The following is a 19394-nucleotide window of genomic DNA, read 5'->3' on the forward strand; positions in this document are numbered from 1 at the left end:
AATATAACTGTTGGTTTTTAGATATATCTGAAAATACAGTCTTTTTGGTGAAAATAGTCTACCCATTTCGTATAAAAGTATCTGTCGCATTTTTAAATTGATTAATTGGCGTTACATTTGCTTTATATTTCATACATTTTGATATGATTCTATTTGAAAATAAAGAAATATAACACAAAATGTATATGTTTTGTATAAAAAAAAACTTTAATTTGAACATCTAACATAGAAATAGAAATTGTAACGTATCTGTTTTATTCATTATCTATGATGTCTTATTAACTCCAGATATCAATAATAAAACTGTAATCAACTTTTTTCTAAAACTTTAAGTTAAGGTGATGATTATTCAAACAATTTAAACGTTTTGACACATTTATAGCACAGTCGTATAACGTATCTGTTGTTTGTAACGTATCTGTTTTTAATACGATTTCTCAAATGAAAAATATGAAATCTGGACTAAAAGTTAAATACTTTAACTTGGATACAAAGTTAAACACGTGTTCTACTACACTGTCCAGTAACATTTCTAGATAAATGCAGTATAAATGTATGTTGAATGAAACACTTCGTAACGTATCTATTAAAAAGAAATTGAAACACGGTGGCAGTTGAACATCATCTTATTTTATTTTCTACAATATGTTTTTTTTGTTAATAAATAAATATTATTTTGATACATGATGATGTAATCATATCATTAAACAAATCAAACTGTCAATAGTCGTTCCGGAACTTGCATTACACACCTGAGTATTTGAGGTGAATTGATGTTGTAACGTATCTGTTGTCAAAATTGCCGACACAAAATGTACGTGGTCAATATACAAACGATTGACACATATTGAAAAAGGCGATGTTTTGTTCAAGATATATATCATTAACTAATCATTTGAGCATAACAGTTTAGTAATTGTCCAGATATCTAAATTTCAGTACCATGCAATTTAATTTAACCCTAGATCGCCGACATAGATTTTTGATCACATGTGCATGTGTAAACGTCTGATTTCGAAAATTAGTTATCTCTAGTGGACATTTCAGTGCGATTTTAGACACTATAAAACATGCCTACTTCATTTTGAAAGCAAAATAATGATAATACCAAAAAGTATAAAAAGTTGAACTGTGTCGACATGTTTAAATTGGAGTTGCTCCTCTATCTGTAGAATGGACGTACTGTCCTGTACTTAAAATATTCTCAAAAAGTTGTCCCCCTTTAAAAAAGTATTCCATTTCTAAAGAAATGCAAATAAATAATATTCAAAATTCCTGAAAACAATGTTTAACCTAGTTATTTGAAATTTCAGCACTGAGGCATTGTTGCAAATGCATCAAAAAGAAGATATGTAACAATTCTTTAAAAATGGTGAGGGCCCCTTAATGTGGTCCCTTTTCGGGAATTCAAGCATATATCACTAAATTGACAATCAGTTTTTAGAAAAATATATCTATTTTATAAGCTGTTCAATTTTCATGTTTAACAACTCTTTCTTTCTGTGATTTGGTGATGTTCAAATTTCAAAATGTCATTATAAAATTATTTCAAATTAAATGCCAGCATCTATAATCTCCATTTTGGTGCCCTTTTCATCGTTTTATCACCAAAATGGCCAAGATATGATCGTTTGTCATCTATATTGTTGTCATTTCCAAAAATGAAGGAAACAGTGAAATCACAAAAAATCACATCCATATCTAGATCTAGTTTGAAACTGGAATATTATTTTCATACAGTTTAACTGTTGGCCTTAAGTCCAAATAATAGCATGTTTTAGTAACAACATGATAAGTTTTGACTGTAGCTGTCCTGTTAGAGGGATGGCATCTATAAAAATACCAGATAAAAAATAAGCTATCCCGATAAGCCAGATGAGTAAGGCTACTGTTGACCCTGCCAAACAATCTGGTACTTTTTAAAAATTGCCTAGCGGGGAGCGGTGCATGGTAGGCCTTACTGTGGCACAACCTATCAGAAATCATCAAGTTATGTTATCCAGAATTCTAGTATTTTCTCCGCTGCTATAGTAATTCATTGTGGGGATTAGCTAAAACAATTCAGCTTCAGAGATGTTATACGCTGTTTCTGATCTTGGATGCGGCCATCAAAATATAAACAAGAGGACCATGATGGTCCTGAATCGCTCACCTCTTCCCACATGGCCCAGTTTTGAGTATGACGTCGTTTTTTCTATTATCTGACATAGTGACTTAGTTTTTGAGCTAATGTGACCCAGTTTTGAACTTGACCTAGATATTGTCAAGATAAAAATTCTGACCAATTTTCATGAAGATCCATTGAAAAATATGGTCTCTAGAGAGGTCACAAGGTTTTTCTATTATTTGACCTACTGACCTAGTTTTCGAAGGTACGTGACCCTGTTTTGAACTTTACCTAGATATCATCAAGGTGAACATTCTCACTAATTTTCATGAAGATCTCATGAAAAATATGGCCTCTAGAGAGGTCACAAGGTTTTTCTATTTTCATACCTACTGGCCTAGATTTTGAACGCACATGACCCAGTTTCGAAACTGACCTAGATATCATCAAGGTGAACATTCAGATCAATTTTCATGAAGATCCATTGAAAAATATGGCCTCTAGAGAGGTCAAAAGATTTTAATAATTTTAGACCTACTGACCTAGTTTTTGACCGCAGTTGACCCAATTTCAAACTTGACCTAGATATCATCATGATGAACATTCAGACCTACTTTCATACAGATCCCATGAAAAGTATGGCCACTAGAGAGGTAACAAGGTTTTATTATTTGACCTACTGACCTAGTTTTTTAGGGCATGTGACCCAGTTTCAAACTTGACCTAGATAATATCAAGGTGAACATTCTGACCAATTTTCATGAAGATTCATTCAAGGGTATGGCCTCTAGAGAGGTCACAAGGTTTTTCTATTTCAAGACCTACTGACCTAGTTTTTGATTGCAGTTGACCCAGTTTCAAACTTGACCTATATATCATCAAGATAAACATTCAGACCAACTTTCATACAGATCCCATGAAAAATATGGCCTCTAGAGAGGTCACAACATTTTTTCATTATTTGACCTTCTGACCTACTTTTTGGTAGCACGTCACCCACTTTCGAACTTGACCTAGATATCATCAAGATGAATATTCTGACCAACTTTTATGGAGATCCATTCACAACTATGGCCTCTAGAGAGGTCACAAGGTTTTTCTATTTTTAGACCTACTGACCTAGTTTTTAATGGCACATGACCCTGTTTCGAACTTGACCTAGATATCATCAAGATGAATATTCAGACCAACTTTCATACAGATCCCATGACAAATATGGCCTTTAGAGCGGTCACAAGGTTTTTCTATTATTTGACCTACTGACCTAGTTTTTGAGGGCACGTAACCCACTTACGAAGCTGACCTAGATATCATCAAGGTGAACATCCTGGCCAATTTTCATGAAGATCTCATGAAATATATGGCCTCTAGAGAGGTCACAAGGTTTTTCTATTTTTAGACCTACTGACCTAGTTTTTGACCGCACGTGACCCAGTTTCGATCTTGACCTAGATATCATCAAGATGAACATTCAGACCAATTTTCATACAGATCCCATGAAAAATATGGCCTTTAGAGAGGTCACAAGGTTTTTCTATTATTTGACCTACTGACCTAGTTTTTGAAGGCACGTGACCCAGTTTCAAACTTGACCTAGATATCATCAAGGTAAATGTTCTGACCAACTTTCATGAAGATCTCATGAAATATATGGCCTCTAGAGAGGTCACAAGGTTTTTCTATTTTTAGACCTACTGACCTAGTTTTTGAAGGCACATGACCCAGTTTCGAATTTGACCTAGATATAATCAAGGTGAACATGCTGACCAATTTTCATGAAGATCTGTTGAAAATTATGGCCTCTAGAGAGGTCACAAGGTTTTTCTATTTTTAGACCTACTGACCTAGTTTTCGATGGCACGTGACCCAGTTTCGAACTTGACCTAGAATTTACCAAGATGAACATTCTGACCCATTTTCATAAAGATCCCATGAAAACTGTGACCTCTAGAGATGTCACAAGGAAAAGTTTACGCACGCACGGACGACGGACGCTTCGCGATCACAAAAGCGTGACAGGTGAGCTAAAAAGCGTCAGTTATTTAAGTTATGGTAGCCAGAACTATGTGGGGATATGCTACTTAGTTCAGCTTTGTGTGAAGATGTACCGAATATGCTTTATCAGTTGAAGTCTTTATCAAGTCGCTTCATGTATATACAAATTATGTAAATGAAATTTTTGCTGAACCCTATATAAATTTTCCTACAACAAATGGCGTTATTATTAATAAGGGAGGTAATTCAGATAACATCCGCCGCACAGATGCGCATACTATACCGTGATATCAAACAAAGGTAAGTCATGTTTATGTATTGAAACGATGTTGCCATTAACTGGCACGCGGAAATATTTATCATTTAGCAACCTCTTGGTACCACAAGTATGAGGTACGTTCATAAAATGCAATGGAGAGACAATAATAACATGATAACACTTACAGTGAAAGCAGCCAGTCCTGCATGATCATTTGACCATTGGGGATCTTTGCAACTGTTTCATATTCATGAAGAAGTAGTTCAGCAACATTCGACTTACCTTGGCGCCTTTCCGTACTAGAAAGCATGCACAGTACGCGCTCGGAAATCCGTTTTGCTGCGGATTAAATCTAGACTAGTAGCTTGCGATGAGCAAAAGTCAGCTAAAAAGCCACCGTTTCTTGTTAAAATTAACTAACAGTTATGGTTTCAAAAGAAGCACGGAATACTCGTGTCCAAGAAAAGACTTATTTTTCAATTCAATATTGAAGGCAAACTTCATACAGTCTGACGAAGAAAAAAAGGCCAGAGTGGAAGTTGGAGGAATTAAGCCTTAAATTGCAAAAAAAAAATGAAACATGTGAAAAGTTAATAAATGTGAGAGTGTGGGTAGGGGAAAGAGTAAAGGTAGATCTGATACATTACAACAGCTCAAGTTTAATTTCTTCTCCGTTTGTGCCATTTCTACGGGCAGCAATAAAACAAAGACGAGGAACTTATTCACTGGAGTATTATCTGCTGCATGAGAGGAGTTGGGAGGGAATCCAACAAATCTTTTAGCGCATTTTGCCAATATCTATGAAAAATTCTTAAAATCAATACTTAAAAATTTATTCTACACTATTAGAAACGTCTGTTGACTTGCTAGTAGAATGTCAAATCTACAATTATTTCGAATTATGCAATCATATGACTTGACTTATTTAAATACTTCATTCCATTTTTTAAAGGCACAAAATACGAATCGAATAATTTAGTAAAATTACTCGTTCACACTTTGATTTAAATGAAGTTATTTAAAACATTTGTTTAAACAGCGATATTTAAAAGAAAAACTATTGCTAGTTTGATCCCGTTATGATTATGAATCAGTTAAATTTATAACTGCATTGTGGTTGTCAATTTTAGAAAAATACTTCAGATAACAATCAGTCACACAACGGCTAAAACTTCGTTCTTACAATGCATTAAAACATAATTCAGATATAGCACAGAAACATTATAAGCAAAATCAAAAACAGAATAATGAAAATAATGAGAACAGCAGTATCAAAAAGCGATCGTTATTAAGCCCGCGTCCTTTATAATAAATACAGACTTATAACACAAATCTACGAAGATCGTAAGATGAGCCCACTTCGCAGGCAAACAGCAAAATTTGATATCTTTTATATATTGAATGCACCTTAAAGAAATTGAAGAGTTGTCATATAAGAAAAAAATAATAAATGCATACATTGCGGTATAAAAGGAGGACCTTTGTGTAAGAAGCTAACTGTTCTCTATATTAATAATCTAAATGGACATGGTATAGATTTTATAATACCGGTTACCGGTTTATGAACAGGGTAAACAAAATCGACCAGCATTTTAAATGGTAAACGAATCCTTTATTTAGGAAAATATTTATTCATTGTTAAAACTTAGTTACAGGTCTATAGATCGAAATAAATCTATATAAACGAGTATACATTTTACATTATAGTGTCATCGTTCTTGATATAATGTCCTTTTTTTATCCTCATAATGTTGAATTACCGTTAAAGGAATGTGTTAAAATAGTCTTCACGAACAAGTTAAATATTCGTTATACGCACCAGTATATTGTTTCGCAAAGTTTTCAAAAGGTTTATCTTTTATTTTTATCTAACACTACTTAACTCTTATACTCCTACACCTACAGATTTTATACAGATTATAATAGGACCTGGCTAATTACGTCAATTTAATTAACTTGGCTTCTAGTTTATAACTTATCTTTAAACACGTTTATAAACTTATATTAGTACTTACTTTTGGGTTAACCTCAAGTATGGAGGCTACAATATCTTTGTAACCTCTATATATTGCTATATGCAGGGGGCTGTTTCCGTCTTGATCATATATAGACACATCAGCCCCTAATTTCAACAAACGACTGGTAAAATTAGGGTATTTCAGGGAAACGGCCCATGACAGGGCAGTCTTCTGAGCCATGTCTGTTTTGTTAACGTCCGCGCCACTCTCGACAAGCAATGACAAACATGAGCCGTAGTCCCTGCCCCCAAATGAGGGTCCCTTGTCTCTCCCTTCTTTCGTGCAGTAAATAACCACATGACCTCCATCCTCGTCATATTCGGGGTCATTACCGTTAAGGACTTGATTAAATTTGTCGTGCTCTTTGTAGTCGTCAATAAATATCTGAAGATTTTTTACTTTTCCTGCCTGAACTGCCTTCCATAGCTTGTCCTCTAGCTGAGGAATGGATGCTTCCGTCTTTCTCGGCGATTTATTCTGTCCCCCGTCCCCCATTAGCCCACAGGCCAAGGCGTGATAATGTTATTCCAAGAATATATTTGTCACGTTAAGTAAACAAACGCATGTCATAATTAAATAATATTCCTTCAAACATGCACTTACGACTACTAAAATGCCATTAAGGAGTCATATTGCTTTTAATCGTTAATTTACTCCATATCCAGAAGATTGTTAAATGACAATTACCCTATGGGTTATAGTAAGACATACTGGATAGTATATTTAAGTTAGTACAAAAAAAATCCAATCTTAACCTATATATCCACATTTATTCTGCTAACAATACGGGTAGTCATATACAGTTTGATTGCAGTTTGAATTAGCACCGACCCTATATTGTCATTATTAAACACGCTGTATTTGGCGTAATATAGCAACTGGCGTACATACCTGAAATGGCATTCAATATTCGATAATCGACAGACTGTAGAAATAAATTGACGACAGTTAAGTATGACAGACAGTTACAGAGCCTGTTTCTCTGTATCGGACATTCCAGTTACTAGGTACGGTCTCTTTGGGACCATAATTATATCTTGAATATATATCGCGTTTGCGGACGTTCTCTCACTTATAAATGGGACATTTCCGTAGGCTAATATAAGTTACTTTTCAACGTTACTCTTGAAGAGTGAATATCAAAACTGCCGTCTGCAAGATTACAGGCAAATAAAATATGCATTATACCCAGTCTCTTGTGGCATTTTCACCATCCGAGCAAGTTTTCTGCTGATGTTAATTTTTATTTCTTTTCTTAAAAGTGTTGAGTAGTCTAGACGTTTGTCACTAAATCGGAGTATCACATTTAGAGGAAAGCTTTTTGTACTTTAAAAATGGAAATCAGCAATAACTGTGCTACTTTTAAACTTCTCAGTGTGTTCTGCTAATCGAAAATATGTGATGGTGTTGGACCACATATCAATAGTTTAGCTCACAAGTCAATGAAAGTTGATCTTGTATAAATCAGTACTGATCGGTCATGGGCAGTACTTCTTCAATAAACAATGCCATAACGGATATTTTGACAAAACTGGCATATTTGATCATTTTAATATAATCTAAAATGGGCCATTACTACTGTTTACACTTAATCTAAACAGAAATTTCAAGAGGTTATTATAATTCGACAAGGTTTATTTTTCCACAAAGGTACTTCGAAGATTATGACTCGTCACGCTTATAGAGCGCTCATTAAATCAACATTGACAGGCCTGGCTTCTGTGTATTCACACATAGTTGTTATGGAGTCGAAAGATACAAAACTGGAACTATTGATATATGGTCATAATTCTTTGAGTGCGAGCCTGACCGCTCTTTAACTAATCATTTTGACCGAGGTCCGTTTATAGGTATAACTGACAGTCGATATGGGTCATAGGAAGCGGCTTTCTTTGTTATAGTAAAGTGGTATCTACAGTAAATCCTGCTATTACACAGAAGTTCAACATATATTCAAATATATTACACACGTTATACATGATAGGTAATTGTGTTAGGTGATTGTGTTCATTGACAGTTATGGTCCGAGAGCTCACGGACTTTTATTGCAACAATTGAGGCCAAAAGAAGTTTATACATTTTTGGAAAAAATATTTCATATCCTCCATGAAAACCCATTTCTTAAGTGTCAAAGCCGTGCCTATCTATATTTTGTTCACTTATGTTTGTGATAGGGGATGTAAAACTCACTTGTAAAAATTTTAGGGGTAGGGTAAAGTTTACGTCTACCAGTTTTTTCACTGTTTAATTACAGTTACTATTTGATTGTCAGTAAATGTATTTATGTCAAACAATGACAGCAATAACAAATTCATCAAAATGGAATGAAGGGCAAACTTGATATTCAAGGTCAAATGTCAAATTTATGTGAAAATCACAAAAATTGGCATATTTGAAATTTATTTTTATTCTTAGAAAATAGTCTGTTATCATAAGTCACTCATCTTTATCTATATAATGTGTATACATCAGCAAAAATCAGAAGTACAAATATTATTGCAAAAAGTCAAGGTCAGCCCTGATAATTGAAGGTCAAAGTTCATTTTCCTGCGAAAATGTGAAAACTATTACTTTTCCTTTGTCTAATCTGTTTAATATGTCTTAACATTATTAGTCGCTGAAGTTATTTCGTTTTAATGTTTGTGTGTCAGGCAAAGTCAGCAATGCAGATGTAACCCAAAAACCACAAAGGATAAAACAAATATCGAAGGTCAAAGGTCAAATTTGTGTAAAAAAATTGCTTAAATAGCTTTCTGTTTAAAAAAATAACAGATACTTTTTTCATTATTAGAAACTGCTCGTTATTTAGTTTGATGTATATATGTCCCATAATGTCAGTAATAAAATATAGTTTGGAATGAGTCAACTTCAAATTTGATATAAAGGGTCAAAGGTCATTTTCAAGTAAAAGAACGAAAAAAATAGCTCTTTAACTTTTCTCTTTGTTGATAATATTTTGTCAATATTAACCAATGGTATAAGTTCATTTTAATGTATAAATGTGAGGCAATGTCTGGTATGCACATAAAATTTCAAAATATTCAAGGTCAACCATAATATCAAAGGTCAAAGGTCAAAAAAGTGAGTAAAATGTTGCAATAATATCACCCGTTTGTAATGATTATTATTGTTTAAAAGTATTTGTTTGTCATTTTAGTAACTGATCGTTGTTCATTTTACTGTGAGTATATATGTCAGACGATGTCATGAAAGAGAAAATAAGTCAAGGTCAAACCTAGTATTAAAGGTCAGGGGTCATTTTTGCATAAATGATCAATATGTAGTATACTTACTCATTACTATGTTCAAAAATAGCTTGTTGTTATAATCCACTGTTAGATATTCATTTAAATGTTTATATGTCAAGCAAGGTCAGCAATGTTGGTCTTAAGTCCAAGCCAAACCTATTATCAAGGGTCAAGGGTCAAATTTGTGTGACAATAAGCAAAAACAGTGTTTTTGCAAGGATTTTTCTTTATTGTTTTAGAGTACATGTATTTTTGACAAAACTAGTAACTGATCATTATTCGTTTTAAAGTATATATAGCAGATGATATGATTCTTTTTTAATAATGAAGAATTAGTCAAGGTCAAACCTGACATTAAAGGTCAATGTCGAGGGTCATCAAGAAACTCGCAAGTATGAAAAAACTTGCTGGAACAAGTTGGGCAGCCAATGGAAAGATCCCACGGCAAGCCTACACAGACACCGTTCGGCCCATAGTGCTCAGAGTACGCATCCACCCCATGGATAACCGCTTCCTAAACCAGTAAAGATAAACAGGACAAGGTTCAGGCCTGAGGATAATTCTCTGAGCAATGAAAACAACACGAATAAAAGAAATGGAAAAGACAGACAACCTTGAGCCATTAGAGACAAGACGAGAGTGCAAATGCCCTTATGCAGGCAGAGAAGGCAAAGAAACTACCATCACATTCACTCCACTCAAAACTCGAGAGCAGAACCAAGAGTCTAAACCATATTGTCAAAGAACTATAGAAAGGGAATAGCAACAGCACTGAACGCAGAGGCAGAGCCACCTGTACCCGATCAACGGGTTCCTAGACAGACATTGTGTTTCGAAGATCAGATTAGAGGTGCCAGAAGTAGAAGAAAAGAGTAAACAACATCAGGCTCACCAGCAATCTCTAACGCTAGAAATGATCAATGACCGCTATTGAGCACACTCTTGGATACAAGCATATATCAATGGATCAGTGGAAAAAGCAAGTCAGAATGCTGAGAGTGGAGCCTACATCAAGTTTCCAGCTCCACTCTTACGCTCTCTTATCCAGTCGGCAAAGGATGGTCCAACTTCAGAGCCGAGATGCAAGCCATCGGCCACACTCCAACTGTATGGGCGAGGAGAAAAGGGACAGAATATTGTTTTCCTAACAGACTCCAAGTCAACTCTTAAGGCTCTCTCATCGAGACAGCTGTTAAATAACGTCAATCTCCTGTCTGAGAGCGACAATGTAGCATTTCAATGGATTCCTGCACATGTGGGCATAGCCGGGCTGAAGCTGCAGACAAACTTGCAATGGAAGCAACCAAGCAAATACAGCCCACACCTCCAATTTCATACAGAGAAGCTCAGACTCTACTGAAGAACAGCTTTGCGTCAGACCGGAAGCTACCTGCCAAATCATGACAGTCTACACAAGCTAATCAGGCACAGCCAAACAACTATCCTCCGTCTGCGCACTGGACACTGTGACCTGAGAAAACATATAAAGAAGTTGGGTGTTGCAGAGACAGCTAAATGTCAGTGCGGATTAGAGAACAAACACCATTCCACATCCTGCAAAGCTGTTCCTATCTGGAAGAAGCACGCCAGAAAGTTTGGCCCACAGAAATATCATTTGAGACCAAGCTGCGGGGAAATGCCAGAGACCTGCAGAATACGGTGCATTTCATAGCCGCATCTAATCTATGAAACACATAAAACGGCCATAAGTAGATGAAACGCAGTAAGTAAGTAAAGGTTAACATAAAAATGAATTAACATCAAATTATAACGACAAGAAATAAAAGAAATAAAATAAGAGTGCTAACGTTTTAATTGTTACCCGAAAATGAATTTTATAATTTCTAACGAAGAATAAAAATAAATATGTTGCATTCTGATTTTTTTTTTTTTTTTTTTGCAAGAAAATGACCTTTGACCTTTAATGTCAGGTTTCACCTTGACCAAATTTTCATTTTTATTTCAACAGTGATATTGTCTTTTATAGATATTTTAAAATGAATAATGATCAGTTTTACTAGTGACAAAAACCCCTGAAACAATAAAGAAAATTCATTGCAAAATGCTGCTTTTTGTGATTTTTTTTACACAGATTTGACCTTTGACCTTTATTAATAGGTTTGCCTGACTTATTCGGATAGGACCTACATTGCTGACCTTGCATGGCATGTATACATTAAAGTAAATTGGTAACAATAAAAAATAACAACAAGCTATTTTTGAACAAAATAATGAGTAAGTATGCTACAATTTGTGCTATTGATACAAAAATGACCCCTAACCTTCAATACCAGGTTTGACCTTGACTTATTTTCTCTTTCATGACATTGTCTGACATATATACAGTAAAATGAACAACAATCAATTACTAAAATGACAAAACAAATAGTTTTAAACAATAATAATTATTACAAACAGGTGATACTATTGCAACATTTTACTCACTTTTTTACCTTTGACCTTTGATATTATGGTTGACCTTGAATATTTTGAAATTGTATGTGCATACCAGACATTGCCTAAAATTTATACATTAAAATGAACTGATATCATTGGTTAATATTGACAAAATATTATCAACAAAGAGGAAAGTTAAAGAGCTATTTTTTTTCATTCTTTTACTTGAAAATGACCTTTGACCCTTAATATAACATTTGAACTTGACTCATTCCAAACTATATTTTATTACTGACATGAAATTAAATCACGAGCAGTTACTAATAATGAAAAAAAGTGTCTGTTATTTTTCAAACAGAAAGCTATTTATGCAATTTTTCACACAAATTTGACCTTTGACCTTTGATATTAGCTTTACCCTTGGCGGTTTTGGGGTTACATCTGCACTGCTGACTTTGCCTGACATACAAACATTAAAACGAATTAACTTCAGCGATTAATAATGTTAAGACATACTAAACAGATTAGAAAAAGTAAAAGTAACAGTTTTCACATTTTCGCAGGAAAATGAACTTTGACCTTCAATTATCAGGGCTGACCTTGACCTTTTGCAATAATATTTGTATTTCTGATTTTTGCTGATGTATACACATTACATAGATAAAGATGAGTGACTTATGATAACAAACTTTTTTCTAAGAATAAAAATAAATTTCAAATATGCCATTTTTTTGGATTTTCACATAAATTTGACCTTTGACCTTGAATATCATGTTTACCCTTTATCCCATTTTGATTAATTTGTTATTGCTGTCATTGTTTGACATAAATACATTACTGACAATCAAATAGTTACTGTACTTAAACAGTGAAAAAACTGATAGACGTAAACTTTACCCTACCCCCTAATATTTTTACAATTGAGTTTTACCACCCTTATCACAAACATAAGCGAACAAAATATAGATAGGCACGGCTTTGACACTTAAGAAATGGGTTTTCATGGAGGATATGAAATATTGTTTCCAAAAATGTATAAACTTCTTTTGGCCTCAATTGTTGCAATAAAAGTCCGTGAGCTCTCGGACCATTACTGTGATACATACTATTAGGCAGATGGCATACGCCAAATGAAATAGTGTTTGACCAGAGAAAATGTAAGTTATGAAATACTCTTGAGGACGAATTGCATTTCTTATTTGAATGCCCTCTGTATCAAAATATTTGACATATGCATATGAAAAAATACTACTGGAAAAATCCAAACACCCTCAAATTTAAAGAATTGTTTCAATCTGAAAACATATGGATAGTCAAAAATCTAGCAATGTATATATTTAAAAGTTTTGAAAAAAGAGATGTCACACCTACTAACAGTAACCATGTCCTCTCACTATTTGGTATATTTGTTATAACAATGTATTTTGATCTGTTTGTAAAATATGTATATGATATGCCATTGACATGTTTTCAAATTAATATCTGTATATATATATATACTGTGTACTGATAGGCATATTGCCTTTGTACTAATAAGAATATATCTACAATATGAAAGAATATTCCGTCTGTATATCAGAATCAGTGTGACGTATCCGTACAGTGGACATTCTATCTATGATTGAAAGAATTTAGCAATGAAAATAAGTGCAAACACATTAATATCGTTCGCACACGTCACCAAGCTCATAACTTGAATATCTGTAATCGATTTCCACAAATTGACGCAATATGAATTATATATAATATTTTATTATAGACAGACGTGAGATTGACTATTTTAGTGCCGAGTTTTATGGTTACCACCGGAATCATAAATTATTGTCGGCGATTTTTTGTCTGTGTTTGCTTGAACTTGAAGGCTTATGTAGCCGAAAAGTTGGTGAAAAATAAAGTGACTTGTACAATTTTTTGTAGTTTAACTACTTCTCATGTTGAATTCATCGGTATTTAAATCACCATGTGGGCTGGAGCTGGCAGTGAGCAGACGCTTTACAGTTTTGCCGCCAGTCTCATCTATGCAGAAGACGGTGTGATGATTTGAAAAATGCGTCGGAGACAACCGGTGAGCCCTGTTTTGCCATCAAGAGATCGTTCAACATTGGCTATTACCGACACTACCGGGTAATTCATTCCTTTGATGTGAAAGAAATCAGCACATGTGCTCAGTCAGAAAAGTTTGTTTGTTTGTTTTGGGTTTAACGCCGTTTTTTCAACAGTATTTCAGAGTGTGCTTGAGGTTGACAACAATATACGAAAATCCAAAGTTGACACATATGTGTAATATGTATCAAACTATATGTCCATATGATGACATCAGTGTTTTCCTGAGTTTTGAAGTAAAACGTGAATTTTGTATGCGATTTATAAAGTAGGGTCAGTAGTTGAAAGAAAGTAACCAGAAAATTGTAGGATAAATTTTCCACATTGATTTTCTCCGAAAACCAGCCTATATCTAGTGTGACCACATCTTTGACGTATAATTGCCAATAAATAAGACCCCACTGGCCTGACGTAACATCTGATGATGTCATTTGGGATTCTGTTCCATTCGAACAGATTCTTGCAGGTTGTTAAAAACGTGATTTGCCTAATATTCCCAAATATGTTCTATGGGATTACAACCTGGGGAATACGCGGGCCATGGCAAAATATGAACATGTTGTCCTGCAAGAACCTCCCTTGTATGGGCACCTACATTGGGCGTTATCCTAAATAAGAATGCCATAGCGCTGTTGCAGAAACAGAACTGTCACATGACGCAATACCTCATTAACATAACGCCGAGCATTCAATTCCCGGTTAGTTTGTCTTCCTCCCATAATTCCCCCTCAGACCATGATAATTTTCCACCACCAAACCTATCTCGTTAAGAGTTATAAGCAAACCTTTCACCCTTCTATAGTAAACACGGATTCTACTATCTGAAAAACTTAAACCACAGGAGTATGAAATTCTATCAATAAGACCATTGAGGTCTATATTTACAAAAAATACCCCCTGTTCATTTTATATATATAGGGTGTATTTTTTGTAAAGATAGACTTCTATGGTCTTATTGATAGAATTTCAGACTCCTGTGCTTAAACTGAAGCGAGATTCGTCGTTAAAAACTTGCCCAAAGCGCACGTTACCAGCATAAATAACGCCTCGCCCGACGCAGACGGAATATGCGACTAACGTCCAACATACGGCTGCCTGGGTCTAATCAGAACTCACTTGGCCCGAAAACGGTTCGATAATGTATGGTGGCATATTTCTGCCACGAAATAGCTATCTTCCTCCAGTGTTGCTTAGTCAATGTGTAAAGTTTGAAAGCCATAGATATTATAATTTATGACTAAGTCCTGAACGATTTTCAGTCTCCTGGTTGCTGTTACCTTGACCTTTGATCCCAAAAACAGTATATTGTAGTTGTCATCTTCAAGTAAAACTATGTTGTTATGTTAAGTTTGAAATCTGTAGTTATTAGATCTTCTGGCTCAGAACCCAGAATGAAAAAAATCATGACTAGAAATTGCCAGGTCCCTGTGACCTTGACTTTTGAGCAATTGAGCATTGATAATCAGTAATGCAGTATGAACATTTTACCAAAGAACACCTAATTGCAATGCCTTAACTGAACATTTTTCATACACATCTACTCTTCATAGTGATTATGTTTAAAATTTTTTACTAGAATCAATTAAATACTGTAGAAGTAGTTAGAGTCACAAACCTAAATGCACCAATAAAACCAGTGTAAAAAGTCTAAGCCAAACATTGTATTATATTGAAATGCCTCACTGACCAAAACTTGTGCAATATTACTTTGGGCCTAAAACTTCTATGTACAAATGTTCCCAGTGTACACATTTTGTCCAAGTTCAAAGGCACATTACTCTGTTTAGACTGACAGCGAAAAATTCATGAACCCTAATTCACACATTCAAGGAAAACTAGAAAATGCTTATGTAAAAAAGCGCATGTCTCCCCCAATGCAAAGTCCTATAGGCAAGAAGTCAATAGGGGTCAGGAGCGAAAGTCATAGAGACACTGATGGTTGGCTGCAATAGGGATTATCTACTTGGCATGTCCAGTCATCCCGCTAAATTTCAACACTTGTGGCCTATTGGTTCTCAAGTCACTGTTCAGGCTCCTGTGACCCCTTTGATCAAGTGACCTTAAAATAAATAGGGGTCATCTACTCTGCATGTCCAATCATCCTATTAAGTTTCAACATTGTAGGTCAAGTGGTTCTCAAGTTATTTCCAAAAAATGATTTTACATGAACAGGCCACTGTGACCTTGACCTTTAATAGACTGACCCCAAAATCAATAGGGGTCATCTACTATGCATGTTCAATCATCCTATGAAGTTTCAACATTCTGGGTCAAGTGGTTCTCAAGTTATTGATCGGAACTGGTTATCAATGTTCAGGCCCCTGTGGCCACGACCTTTAACAGAGTGACCCAAAATCATATAGGGTTCATCTACTCTGCATGACCAATCATCCTATGAAGTTTCAACATTCTGGGTCAAGTGGTTCTCAAGTTATTGAGAAAATGGTTTTCATGTCAGGCCCTGTGACCTTGACCTTTAACAGAGTGACCCAAAATCGTTAGGGTCATCTACTCTGCATGACCAATCATCCTATGAAGTTTCAACATTCTGGGTCAAGTGGTTCTCAAGTTATGACGGAAATGGTTTTCAATGTCGGCCCCTGTGACCTTGACCTTTCAGAGTGACCCCAAAGTCGTTAGGGGTCATTACTCTTTATGACCAATCATCCTATTAAGTTTCAACATTCTGGGTCAGTGGTTCTCAAGTTATGATTGGAAATGGTTTTCAATGTTCAGGCCCCTGTGACCTTGACCTTTAACGGAGTGACCCAAAATCGATAGGGGTCATCTACTTTGCATGTCCAATCATCCTATGAAGTTTCACATTCTGGGTCAAGTGGTTCTCTAGTTATTGATCGAAAATGGTTTTCAATGTTCGGCCCCTGTGACCTTGACCTTTGACAGAGTGACCCAAATCATAGGGGTCATCTACTCTTTATGACCAATCATCCTATAAGTTTCAACATTCTGGGTCAGGTGGTTCTCTAGTTATTGATTGGAAATGGTTTTCAATGTTCAGGCCCCTGTGACCTTGACCTTTGACGGAGTGACCCCAAAATCAATAGGGGTCATCTACTCTTCATGACCAATCATCCTATGAAGTTTCAACATTCTGGGTCAAGTGGTTCTCTAGTTATTGATCGGAAATGGTTTTAAATGTTCAGGCCCCTGTGACCTTGACCTTTGACGGAGTGACCCCAAAATCAATAGGGGTCATCTACTGTTCATGACCAATCATCCTATGAAGTTTCAACATTCTGGGTCAAGTCGTTCTCTAGTTATTGATTGATCGGAAAAACAATAGGGGTCATCTACTCCAGCAGCCCTACAACCCTATGAAGTTTGAAGGTTCTAGGTCAAATGGTTCTCCAGTTATTGCTCGGAAATGAAGTGTGACGTACGGACGGAAGGACGGACGGACATGGCAAAAACAATATGTCTCCTGGGGGAGACATAATTACTCTTCATAAAAAGGTGAAGGTCACTACGATCAAACTTACTGTAGTTCTGCACGTTCGGATCGAAAAATTTTCTGCAATGTAGAATTTGATTAAACTCTGATTTTTCAAATCTTCAGAATATACTTAGAAAATTCAGCAAATAAAAAAGATAGGGCCGTGTGCTTGATTTTTTGCTTGACTGATTTGAAAAATTTGGACCTCACGCAATATTTCATAATGGGAGTCTATGGGAAAAAAATCATAGCTTTCATAACATTTTCGCGAATAGAAAATTTTCTCTACAATGTAGATTTTAATGAAACTTCTCACAATTGTAAATAAACATATGGCCTATAATGTGGTGAAATAAAATGTATAGGTCTGTGTGCTTATTTTTGAGCTATTTGACCATGATTAATGTGAACCGCACATTTCACGCTAATTTTTAGACATTACTTTGAATTATTTATTGTGTCAGATGTTTGAATATAATATTTTAACTTTAAAAAGATAGTAACAATGCCATAGTAATAAATTTACTCACATTTGCAATTCATAAAATGATTTTCATTTCCGTACGCCAAATCCAGGCTTTATTCTGTTTTCCGGATAAATGGCGTTACTCCATCACTTCTGGTTTATCAAACTGGTTTATCATTTATTGTAACTGAATTTAATATCAAAGTTCATTTTTGTTTCCACAAACAAAAACATGTTTAACAGACTCTATTAAAACAAAAAAGAAGTTATTTTTGAACTTAGGGGTAGGGGTCTGAGTATTGCAAGCAACAACTGTCTTGGTATGCTGAATGTTTGTGCCAAATAATTTGATTCATAAAAATATTCTAGATGAACACAAATGTTTCATGAAGATCCAGCCGAACAAAATGTTTTACTTCTCGAGTTCAAATCACAGTTTTCTACAATTTTAGGTATGTGACCTACTTTGTAACCACAGGTTACCCAGTATCAGAACTTCCATATATTTTATAAAAACAAACATTCTGACCAGATCTAATATAGATCAGGTAGAAAATGTGACCTCCAAGAGTTTTTGTAAGGTTTCACAATAATTTGACAGTGACCTAGCTTTTTGACACAAAATGATCTAGTTTTAACTTGGCTTATATGATATAAAGAGAAACATTCTGACAAGTTTCATGTAGATGAATTACAAAATGTGGCCTCCTGAGCATTAACCTGGTTTCTTCTCCAATTTTAACTAGTGGTCTTGATTTTCACTTATCTATATTTTATCAAAAACAAACATTAAGACCAGGTTTCATGAAAATCAGGTAAAAAGTTTGGCCTCTGAAATGTTCAAACAATTTTTCTATTGTTTTACCTATTGACCAAGTTTCTGAGTAGTCAAGATATTTTATTGAAACAAACATTCAGAATAAGTTTCATTAAGACTGAGTCAACAGTGTGACGAAAGGTATCAAATGAATTGCGGACAACAATGGACCATCCATCTTGTCTTGTAATACAAAATGATCATCTTGAACCTTTCGTTCAGAGCAGCTTGAAGTGTCAAATACAACTACACTTCACGATAATCAAATGTATGAAGTTTCTTCAGAATCCTGAAAGGACTTTGCCGAAAAACTTTTTGCAACAAACAGACTATATAACAGACTTCAATTTACTTTGTTTTTTAGAATATAAAATCTGTACAACACCATTGTAATGTTTGGTCATGTAAGTTGTATGTTATACTAATATATTTTAGTTTCCAAACCCAAGGAAATGGGAAAGTGGCCTTGTTTAATGTCATTCATTAATATGCTGTGTATGCAGTATTAATAGTAAATGAAACTAATCAAG

The 19394-nt window shown here is 34.9% G+C and overlaps 1 protein-coding gene across 14 annotated transcripts in view; it reads right to left on the bottom strand.

Moving 5' to 3' along the window:
• The window catches only part of LOC123528184 (ankycorbin-like), an 84757-nt gene extending 77548 nt beyond the window's left edge, over window positions 1-7209 (bottom strand). For 6 of the 14 annotated variants that reach the window (XM_045307985.2, XM_045307977.2, XM_045307925.2 and 3 more), the window contains exon 1: window positions 6377-7202. In XM_045307985.2, coding sequence (XP_045163920.2) covers window positions 6377-6874 — 498 coding nt within the window. In that variant the 5' untranslated portion in view covers window positions 6875-7202. Of the gene's footprint in view, window positions 1-6376 lie in introns of all 14 variants that reach the window. The other 8 variants (XM_045307950.2, XM_045308001.2, XM_053519234.1 and 5 more) reach the window with 4 other exon arrangements.
• Between the last annotated feature and the right edge of the window lie 12185 nt (window positions 7210-19394).

Source organism: Mercenaria mercenaria, chromosome 1, assembly GCF_021730395.1.
Source record: "Mercenaria mercenaria strain notata chromosome 1, MADL_Memer_1, whole genome shotgun sequence".
In the NCBI taxonomy this organism is placed as follows: domain Eukaryota; kingdom Metazoa; phylum Mollusca; class Bivalvia; order Venerida; family Veneridae; genus Mercenaria; species Mercenaria mercenaria.